The 11,650-nt window shown below is 39.1% G+C and overlaps 1 protein-coding gene across 1 annotated transcript in view; it reads right to left on the bottom strand.

Moving 5' to 3' along the window:
• The window catches only part of PRKCQ (protein kinase C theta), a 120,770-nt gene extending 111,007 nt beyond the window's left edge, over positions 1-9,763 (bottom strand). Inside the window, exons 1-2 of the mRNA XM_007935450.2 lie at positions 9,643-9,763; positions 854-1,053 (exon numbers count right to left, since the gene is read on the bottom strand). Of these exons, the coding sequence (XP_007933641.1) occupies positions 854-1,053; positions 9,643-9,760 (318 nt within the window). The 5' untranslated portion in view covers positions 9,761-9,763. The remainder of the gene's footprint in view (positions 1-853; positions 1,054-9,642) is intronic.
• Between the last annotated feature and the right edge of the window lie 1,887 nt (positions 9,764-11,650).

Genomic DNA, 11,650 nt, shown 5'->3' with positions numbered 1-11,650 from the left:
TTCTCTCCAGGGTGTGTGTCTACTTGAGGTAAATGTTTAACTCACTTGCCTGTTCTTTGTTTGGCTGGAAACCACAGGTGTGGGTTCAATCCCAGACCTGAAGGGCAGCTAGGGGCCATAGTCTCAGTGGTTTCACCAGGCTCTATTGGACCAACAAACCTGGTCCCCACCTTAAAAGAAGTTTTTTACTGGTACATTTTCTTTCATTTTGTGCCCCAGGAATTTTCATTAGAAATTCTGATGCTTTCATATTTTGCTCTTCCCTTTAACATTTTAAAACACTTGCTATCAAAACATCTGGATATTATTATCTGGATATTAAATATCTGGATATTAAAAAAAAAAAAAAAACGTGGTGTGCTAAAATGAATTGTGTGTGAAGAACTTATTGTACAAAGTAACCTAAGTGAACACACTAAGGCTGAAAAAGAATTACAGGGATTGAGAAAGTGCAGGGAGAGAAGACTCAGTATTAAATAGATCTTTGCTCTCTCTCATGTTCTGATTTCTCGATTAGTAGTTAACAGTTAAATTCCCAGGTTAGGGGAAATTTGTGATATTTTCCAAGCTCACTTTAAAAGTTATAAATCAATAACAGTTTTTCATAGCCTAAGAGACATTCTTCACCTTATATAAGAATCAAAGAAATCTGAACATGTCAATACATTCTTAGTTCATAATGAGTAATCATTGTCATTAGCAAATCACCAATGAGTAAGTGGTAGGGAGTGTTTATTCAAGACCAGTGTGAGCTTACCTTTAGGATGACACTGAAGTTTTGAGTGAGTCTTCAGCAAACATAGTGCTCATCATTGAATGCTACATACACTTTAAATAAAGTTCAGATATTTACCCATATTTCTGTCTTCCCATTGTTCTTCCTGCATCTCTCAGCCAGGGAGTAGAGCTCTACAGTAGTTTCAGATATCAGGTCCACATTTTTGCCCTTCACAATGATTTGCATTACTCTCCCCTTGTTGATATGGGCATCAAAAGTACTGTCCCAGGGTGGGTACATGGTTGGCTTTTTCTGAACATACATCTGCCCATTCTCTGTGAACAGAAAGACATTTTCTCATTACTTCTTTCGCCAGCTTTGGACAATAATCCAGTTCAAAACAACAACAGTAATCATTCCCTCTACTTGCTAGAGGATTAGGTCTACTCAGTAGATAATTCGGACAATGAATAACAAAGACAGAAGAAGAGTTGATGCTTTTGAGTTGTGGTGTTGACAAAGAATGCTGAAACTACCATGGGCTTCTAAAAGAACTAACAAATCTGTCCTGGAGGAAGTACAGCCGGAATGCTCATTGGAAGCGAGAATGGCCAGACTTGGTTTCACCTACTTTGGTTATGTTGTCAGAAGGGACCATTCCCTGGAGAAGGATATAATGCTTGGTAAAATGGAGGGTCAACGAAAGAGGGAAAGGCCACAGTGGCTACAATGATGGGTTCAGATACAGCAAGGATTGTGAGGCTTGCACAGGACCTGGAAGTATTTCATTCTGCTGTTACATGGGGTTGCTATGAGTCGGAGAGGACTCTACAGCACCTAACAACAACAACAACAGTAGATAATTCTGTTGGGAAGACAAAAATAACACATAAAATGATCAGAGACAATATAGAGGAGAATAAGAAAGTTCAAGGTCTAGATGCAGGATAACTGAGTGAATTTTAACAGTTGATCTGGATAATTTAGGCAACAAAAATCTTGAAAGCTGACTTCAACTGGTCATATTTTTTTCTTATTCAACAATTACTTCACCTTGGGTGTGAACACCAAAGGAAATGAATAGAATTCCAGGTGTAGTCACTTCTTGGTCACAGCTAAATATGCAGAGGGAGCGTACTTGAACCAGTGGGCTTGGGACCATAGTTGCAGGGGACATCAAGCTCAATTGACATAACATACTACACAAAACATTGTTTCACCTCCTACTTTGGCAAGTACTGACTGGGATTCTTAAAAGCTTACAAGCAGCCATCTAGATGCAATGATGGGTCTCTCCTCATCCACAGCAAAGAAGAATGAAGAAAGCCAAAGATGCATGGAAACAATTAGTCCTAGAGACTGGTACACCATGCAATCCACAGCCTATACAACTATGAGACCAAAAGAACTAAACAGTGCCTGGCTACCACTGTCAACCACTCAGATGAGGATCTGTGTAGGAGATCCAGGATAGAGAGGGAGAACAATGTGGAACAAAAGTCAAATTCATTTGGGGGGAACAAAAGGGGGACCAGGTCTGCTGGTCTGATAGAGCCTGCTGGAACCTGAGACGATGGTCCCTAGCTGCCCTTCATGTCCGGAATTGAACCCACACCTGTAGCTTCCAGCCAAACAAAAGACAGGCATATGAGTTGAACATTTACCTGAGGTACATACACTCCTTGGAGAGATCAATCATGGGAGAAAGGAGAGCCGTTTATGCACAGGGAGACAGCGCAGGGGGCAGGAGTGCATGAAGGGATGGACACAGGGAAGAGGTAACTATTGGGAGGAAATGGGAGGGGAGCTGTTGCATTGGGGTAAATTGTAGTCAATGTCATGAGACAAAGTGTATGTGAACTGCTGGATGGAAAGTGAATTTTCTCTGTAAATTTTCACCTAAATCACAATTAAAAAAAAAAAAAAGTGTGATGTATGTTATAGAGCATGGTAACACAGACCCCATTCTTTACATGTTTGAAACTTTCATGCCTTTTGAGGTCCTTCTTTGTTAATCTGTGAAGGGTGGATCATATGACTGGTTAACTTCACTGTCATCTGGTAGGGAATGGTCAATACAAAACTACTGTGCTTCATCTTAAAGACACAGTGGCATAAACTGGAGTTTATAATAACTGCTCTTCCAAAAAGATACTATCAATTTTTCCTTTTGACAAAAACACACTAAAGAGCACTAACTTCTAAAGCATAATGAGCAATGGTTTCCTTTTCCATCTACAGTAATGAGCATGGCATATTTTAGATATTCCATGCACCCCAAAACTGACAAGCAACTCAGACTGACGATGGCATTAACCAATCTAGTTAGCAAACAGAGCTACAGACCTGCATGTAAGGAAAGCTGGGCAGTTAGGAGGCTTCAGGAATGGTTAGTAACAAGAAACACAGGCAGGATTATCATTTTAAGAGAAACCTTCCCAGAGGCTACCAGTGACTAAGAAAGAGCTTACTAATGAGTAGTTAGTCATATCTTTCATCCACATTAGATTTTCTCTGCTATTTATTCTTTAACCATTTCAAAGCAGGAAAATGCAGCTGTATTTGAGTGTGTTTCTTATGATAAGAAGTCCATTAAGAAGCAGATTTAGAAATTTAGATGTGTTGAAAAAGTAAAAGGGAGGAATGTGCTTAAAGCAGGGAAATAAAGCAGACTGCACTGCTAACTGTAAGGTTAGAGGTTGGAGTCCACACAGAGGCCCTCAGAAGAAAGGCCTGGTGAACTGCTTCTGAAAAATCAGCCATTGAAAACCCTATGGAGCACAGCTCTACTCTGACACACATTGATTGCCATGAGTCCATTGATGACTTGCTGGCAACTATTTTTTTGGTTTAACCCCTGATGGCACAGAGACACTTGTCCTTTTCCCTGCCACTCCCCTGTCCTCTACCTAGCACAAAGCTAAAACAGAATAAGCATTTGTTGTTGTTAGGTGCCCTCAAGTCAGCTCCCACTCATAGCAACCCTGTACTGCCCACTCCTGCACCATCCTCACAATCCTTGCTAAACTTGAGCCCATGATTGTAGCCACCGTGTCAATCCATCTTGTTGAGGATATCCCCCGTCTTCGCTGACCCTCTACTTTGCCAAGCATGATATCCTTCTTCAGGGAATGGTCCCTTCTGACAACAGGACTGAAGTAGGTGAGACCAAGTCTGGCCATTCTCACTTCTAAGGGGCATCTGGCTGTACTTCTTCCAGGACAGATTTGTTCATTCTTCTGGCAGCCATGTTATTTTCAATACTGTCTGCCAGCACCACAATTCAAAGGCATCAACTCTTTTCCAATCTTCCTTAGTCATTGTCCAACTTTTGCATGCATATGAGGCTATTGAAAATACCTTGGCTTGGGTTCGGTGCACCTTAGTCTTTAAAGTTCAGTGCACCTTACTCTTTAAAGTGACATCTTTGCTCTTCAACACTATAAAGAGGTCTTTTGCAGCAGATTTGCCCAGTGCAATATGACTTCAAGAGACTGCTGCTTCTGGGGGTGTTGATTGTGGATCCAAGTGAAATGAAATCGCTGACAACTTCAATCATTTCTTCATTTATCATGATGTTGCTTATGGGTCCAGTTGTGAGGATTTTTGTTTTCTTAATGTTGAAGTATAATCCACACTGAAGATTAGCCTTTGATCTTCATCAGTGTTTCAAGTCCTCTTCACTTTCAGCAAGCAAGGTTATGTCTTCTACATAATGCAAGTTATAAATGGTTCTTCCTCCATTCCTGATGCCATGTTCTTCTTCATATAGTCCAGCTTCTCAGATTATTTGCTCAGCATACAGATTAAATAAGTACAGTGAGAGGACACAACCTTGACACACTCCCTTCCTAATTTTAAACCATGTACTGTCTCCTTGTTTTGTTCAAATGACAACCTCTTCATTTATGTACACATTCCTCATTCTTCTTTCTCAATGTTGTCCGTAATTTGTTATGATCCACACAGTCAAATGTGTTTGCATAGGCAATAAAACACAGTTAGACATCTTTCTGGTTTCTTTACTTTCAGCCAACATCCATCTGACATCAGCAACAATATCCCTCATTCCTTGTCCTCCTCTGGAACCAGCTTGCATTTCTAGAAGTTTCTCATTAATATACTATTACAACCATTTTTGAATTATCTTCAGCAATATTTTACTTGTGTATGATATTAATGATATGGTTTGATAATTTCCACATTCTGTTGGATCACCTTTCTTTGGAATAGGCACAAATATGGATATCTTCCTGTCAATTGGCCAGGTAGCTGTCTTCTATATTTCTTGGTATAAATGAGTAACCACTTCCAGCACTGCATCTGTTTGTTGAAATTCCTTAATGGGTATTCCATCAATTCCTGGAGCCTTGTATTTTGACAATTCCTTCAGTGCAGTTTTGACTTCTTCCTTCAGCACCATGGTTCTTGATCACATGCAACCCCCTGAAATAGTTGGACGTTGATCAATTGTTTTTGATACAATTCTTTTTGACTCTGTATTCCTTCCATCTTCTTTTGATGCTTTCTGCATTATTCAACATTTTGCCTATAACAAAAAAGAAAAAAACAAATTCCCTGCCATCGAGTCAGATCCGACTCATAGTGACTCCTCCTTGGGTTTCTGAGGTGGTATCACTACAGAAGTAGATTGCCCAATCTTCCTTCTGAGGAGTGGCTGGTGGGTTTGAACTGTTAGGCTTCTGGTTAACAGTCAAATGCCTTAGGCACTGTGCCACCAGAGCTCCATTTTGCCCATAAAATCCTTCAATACTGTAACTCCAGGCTTGAATTTTTCTTCATTTCTTTCACCTTGAGAAATGCCAAGTGTGTTCTTCCCTTTTGGTTTTCTTATGACAGGTCTTTGCTCATTTCGTTGCAATACTTTACCCTGTCTTCTCAAGCTGCCTTTTAAAATCTTCTGTTTGGTTCTTTTATTTCATCATTTCTTCCATTTGCTTTAGCTACTCTCCATTCAAGAGCAAGTTTCAGAGTCTCTTTTGACATCCATTTTGGTCTTTTCTTCCTTTTCTGTCTTTTTAATGACTGTTTGCTTTCTTCATCTATCTTGATGTCATCCCACAACCCATCTGATCTGGTGTCCAATGCATCACATCTATTCTTCAGATGGTCTCTAAATTGAGGTGGGATATTCTCAAGGTTGCATTTCAGCTCTCATGGACTTATTTTAATTTTCTTTATCTTCAACTTGAACTTGCATGAACAATTGATGGTCTGTTCCACAGTCAGCTCCTGGCCTTTTTTTTTTTGACTGATGATATTGACCTTCTCCATCACCTCTTTCCACAGATGTAGTCAATCTGATTTCTGTAGATTCCATCTGGTGAGATCCACATGTACACTTGCCATTTATGTTGTTGCAAAAAGGTATTTGTGATGAATGAGTTGTTGGTCTTGCAAAATTCTATCATGAGATCTCTGACATCATTTCTATCACCAAAGCCATATTTCCCAAGTACTGATGATTCTTCTTTGTTTCCAAATTTGCATTCTAATCACTAATAACTATCAATATATCTTGATTGCATCTTTGGTCAATTTAGCATTTAGCCTGTTAAATTTATATTTTGGGAATATACAAGAAGTTGAATAAGTTGAACTTTCAAATTTTAGGTAAAGTTGACTATTAGAGGTGCAAGTTACATGACATGGTTAAAAGTGGAATAAGAAGAGAAAGGATTTTTTGGTTTGATAAAAAAAAATGTTCAGAAGTTGGGCTTTTTAAAAGAAGTATTGATGGCAATATTACTTTAATAATCATAAATCAATAACAGTTTTTCATAGCCTAAGAAAAAATGACCTAAAATAATGGCCATAATAACATTTACTTCCTCAGACTTACAGCCTCTCCTCATAATTCCTTCTATTATGTTATAACCACCATGCCCCAGTCAAAGAACAAAAATCTCCCCCTCAACTCTCACCCAAATCACAACAAAAAGTTAAAAAACAAAAACAAAAACAAAAAAACCACTCAAGGCATTTTTTTAATCCTTTCATTCATTAGGTTTGTAGTCACCTAAAAAGATCAGTGCTCAATATCCTGTCTACTGACAGTGAGTTTTGCCTTTTTCAAAGGCTCACAGATTCATAGTGCTACATCCTACTTGTCCTCTTTCTTGACTCATCATGGAATACATAGCTCACACTCCGAAGACTGAAATGTGTTTAAATTCTAAGGAAGCGATACTTGAATTGCAATGTTCAGAGCAATTTTTTTTTGAACAAAACTCAAAACAAAAATCTCCAAACCTCTTAAAACTCCACAGGCTAACCTTTTGGACAAGGTTTTCTTCTCTTCTGACAAGATCTCTCTTGATCCTCAGGGCTGATTAGACCAAGTTCAAACACAAGGGCGAAAAAAGGAAAAAGGAGAAAAAAAAAAAAGGCTCTCAGGAGGCAAATGTCAGTGAGACTTGTGGTTGTAAAGGGAAGTGGATCCAGGAGTCCCATTAAGTCAAAGAGGCTTTGAAAAACTCAGGCATTTTACACTTCAAAGGTTTCTGTGACATTTGAAAGGTTTTAGACTGGGAATAAGTGGCATTCTCACTTCTAACTAAATAGGAGAGAAATCTGTGCAGAAGGAAAATCAAGATGATTCAGACAGTCCTCAGCTTTGATGCACTCAGAGTGCCTGGAAAGGTGAAGTCATCCAAGGAGCAAACAGTCTTTTAAGAGGAAAAAAGTAAACACAGTAGGATTCTGAACCTCAGAAATTGTGATCTGTAAGGATGGAGCTGGAGGTCTTCAGTACTGAGTCAAGTTCTTGGATTTGCAAATGACCGTCCTTAGAATCCTTTCTAGGACTACACTACATAAAATAACAAGAGTCCCTGGATGATGCAAATGGTTAAGCACTCAGCTGCTATCTGAAAGGGTAGAGGTTCAAATCCACCCAGAAGCACCTTGGAAGAAAGGCCTGAACATCTGCTTCAAAAAGCTATGAAAACCCTATGTGGAGTCAATGTGAATTAGAATAGACTCAATAGTAACTTTATAGTTTTTGTTTTTTAAATATAAAATAACATATACCCGCTCTGCCCCTAATCTCTCTCTCTTCTTTACCCTGCTTTGCTTTACTTCATGGCATTTATCATATTTTTGTTTCTTGCCTGTTTTCCTCTGCTAGAATATAAACTCTAAAAGGAAGAGACTTTTTCTGTGTTGCTTTTCCTCTCTTTGCTCTAGGTCAGCACTCTTTCAATAGGCACTCCATAAATACTTTTTATTTAAAGGAACTACGATAGCTCCTGTAGTTACTTCAAACCTGCATCAGTGCTAACCACACCAAAAACCAAGCCAAACCCACTGCCATCAAGTTGATTCCAACTCATAGTGACCCCCATTGCATTTCCAAGGTGGTAAATCTTTATGGAGGGAGCTCTGGTAGCATAGTGCCTAAGGCACTTGACTGCTAACCAGAAGACTGGTGGTTCAAACCCACCAGCCACTCCTTGGAAGGAAGGTTGGGCAATCCTACTTCTGTAGTGATACTGCCTCGGAAACCCAAGGAGGGGTCGCTATGAGTCGGGGCCAACTCGACGGCACATAACAACAACAACAACAAATTTTTATGGAAGTAGATTGCCCCAATCTTCCTTTTGCAGAGCAGCTGGTGGCTTTGAACAACCAACCTGATGGTTAGCAGTCAAATGCCTTAGGCACTGCACCACCAGAACTCCTTACTGGTAATTGTGGTACTCCACAAAGTATCTGCTAAAATAACTGAGTCATAAAGAGGAATGAAGTCCTGATACATGCTACAATTTTCATGAATCTTGAAAACATTATGCTGAGTGAAACATCAGTCACAAACAGACAAATATCATATTATCCCACTTATATGAAATATCTAGAATAGGCAAATGTATAGAGACCAAGATTTATCAGTAGTTATCAGAAGTGGGCAGAAGAGAGTGGAAAGGAAAAGTCATTGCTTAGGGGACACTGATCTTCTGTTAAGGGTGATGGTATAATATGAGAATGGATAAAGGTGATGGTTGAACAATATGATGAATATAATTAATGTCACTGAATGTACGTGTGGAGATTGTTGAAATGTCCACAGCTTTGTTTCATATATATTTACCAGAATTAAAAAAAAAAAAAAGTATGTAGGAAAATGAGGAAAGGTAGTGAAGTTGGGAGAGTCTTGGAATATAAACATTCTTCTATGTTTCTTTAGAAAATCCATGTGAATCTTAAAATGCAGAGGGATGAATCAAAGAGAATGGAAGCCAGTCTAAATGATTTCTGACACAATAGAATTATTTTACTGAATTTTCTAAACCCACACAAGGAATCTTGCATGGCTGACATACATACTATCTCAAATATTTAAATTTGGCAAAACATGGCTATTCTTTCATTCATCCAGGTTCTCAATAGTAAATGCAAAAACAAGTTTCCTGAAACGTAGTTTCTAATAACTAGTTACATATTCTTTACAACATTCATCTAAGCTTAGCCAAAGAAGCAGCAAGCCATTTTTATAGTTGACCCTAAGGTTCTACAGATTTAATCGACCTATAATCACTTCAGATAACCAGGCTTGACAATATTGGTCCCATATTCTACTTTAGCTCATTAGGTTGTTTTCCTCCCAATAACAACTCACTAATTTGCTCAGCCTCATTTTTTTCTTTCCTTTGTTTATAAGGGGAAAAACAATACAGTGAAATAGAATGACTGGTGGCTCACAAGACAGGCAACCTGGTTCTGGTTCAGAGACTACCGCTAAAACAATGTGCCCTTGAGGTACTTGGCTGGGCACCAGTTTCCTGCACTATAAATTAGGTTGAATCAGATGACCTTGTAGGTCCAGGAAGGTCACTGCTGGCTCTGCTTCCTACTTCACAGGGATTAATTACCTCCCATACCTCAAATACTCAATGCAAGCTTACCTGATTCAACATACTCTTTGACAAGCACAGCACAGTAAGGGTTAACAGCTTCTCCCTGACATGGTTGGCAGGACCCACAGTCAAAGTTGGACAAACCAATTCGAAGAAATGGTGACATGGCTGCTCCCTGAAAAAAAACAAGAAAAGACAAATGCTGTTTGGGGGCTATAAGATATGTTACTTTTGCTATTCCCTCCCCACATAACTAGCGCTTTATCACCAACAGCCAGACCTTCAAATGGTTTAATTATCCATCTGAACAAATGCTTTTACTTCCCGTTCTTCCCGTTCCGCAAAGCACATGGTTGGACTCACCCAAAACCACAGACTTTCTTGCTGAGGAAAGAGGCTTTCTGGAGGTCTGTAGTCAAGCTCATTAGTGAGGACTAACAAAAGAATTGATTCCGCTTTTAATCTAACGGAATTACATTTAATAGTTGCAGAGGGAGGCCAATTTTTCCCAAATTGAAATTTTTATTTCTCCTTTTGCTCAAATAGGTGTACCGGAAACAACACAGTAATCAGAAAATGAGTTTAGGAAGAGTGAGCCTATTTTAGTCACACCAGTTAAATATGACACCGCAAAATTCTTGCATGGTCTATTTATGTGTGTAATGGAATTGGCTCTAGGCATTTCACAGCTGATCCTTATTTACTTTAGACATTTTCAAAAAGGCCTGCTTTCTTCACAGTCATTTATGTACTAAAAAACATAAGCCTTTGAACAATATGAACCACTTTAAAAACCCTAAATCAATGCCCACTATAAAATAGGGCTTATCATCTAAGGATAAACACATAAAATCCAATTAACTAATAATTTTGTTTCTCAAGAGATTAAGATGAAAATTATCAGCATTGGCTACAAATTCCAGGAGTCCCCAGGTGGCACAAATGGTGATGTGCTCAGCAGCTAATAGAAAGGTTGATGATTTGAATCCCACCCAGAGCTGCCTCAGAAGAAAGATCTGGTAGTCTAGTTCTGAGAGATCATGGCCACTGAAAACCCTATTCCAAAACACACGTGATCACCATGAGTCAGAATTTACTCAATGGCAACTGATGTGTTCTGATTCTTCATGTCTTTCCTTACCTTTGTTGGCTCTGGCCACATGCCCCCACTAAATACCTTTCCTTTTTTACCTACTTTTCCATGGGGTTCCATTATTTTGCAACTATCATCCGATATTCAGTGAAAAGTGGCTCTTTTGCTTCCTCTTTCTTCTTGAACTATATCTTCCTCATGAGTTTCCCATACTTCCATACATAAACCAAAGGTAAAAAGAGCAAAGCATTAGCTTAGCTGTCTTTTTTACTTTTGTGTAAACGAGAAAAAGTATTCAGAATAATAAGCCACAAAAACCAAACCAGTTGCCATCATGTTGATTCTAATTTACGAGAGCCCCATATGTGCAGAGCAGAACTTCCATAAGGTTTTTAAGGCTATGACCTTTTGGAAGCAGATTGCCAGGTCTGTCCCTTGAGGCATCGCTGGGTAGACTTGAAACTCAAACCTTTCAGTTAGAAGCCAAAAGTAACTGTTTGCACCACCCTGAGATTCCTATTCAGAATAACAGAAACTCACAACTAGAAATCTTGAGCCTGTAATACTTAATCCAGCAAAACCATGAGAGATCTCCAACCTTCTGAAAAGCCAGCCTTCTTTGGGTGGCTTTTGAACCTATAGAGAGATAAATTACCAGCTCTTGACATGTAGTTAATTTCATGGATGCTGAAAAAGACCTACTAGCCTACAGAGTTTGGAAGGTTTAACTAAAGGAGATGGTGATGTCAACATTATGATTTGGTGGGTGTTCGTGTTCTTAGTCTTGAAACATGTTCCATATATGCCATACTGTTGAAGCAGCAGCTAGATGACTTTTGGATTTGTCTTTTGGGCTCCCCTTCATCCTCTGAAGAAGTCCCTACATGACACGGATGGTTAACACTCACCTAACTAACTGAAAAGTTGGAAGTTCAAGTCCACTCAGAGATGCTGCAAAGAAAG

The sequence above is a fragment of the Orycteropus afer genome, unplaced genomic scaffold, assembly GCF_000298275.1.
Source record: "Orycteropus afer afer isolate SDZICR_OR568_19922 unplaced genomic scaffold, OryAfe1.0 scaffold00028, whole genome shotgun sequence".
Lineage (NCBI taxonomy): Eukaryota > Metazoa > Chordata > Mammalia > Tubulidentata > Orycteropodidae > Orycteropus > Orycteropus afer.
The sequence above is the reverse complement of the archived record's forward strand: the minus strand, read 5'-3'. Positions and strand labels throughout refer to the sequence as shown.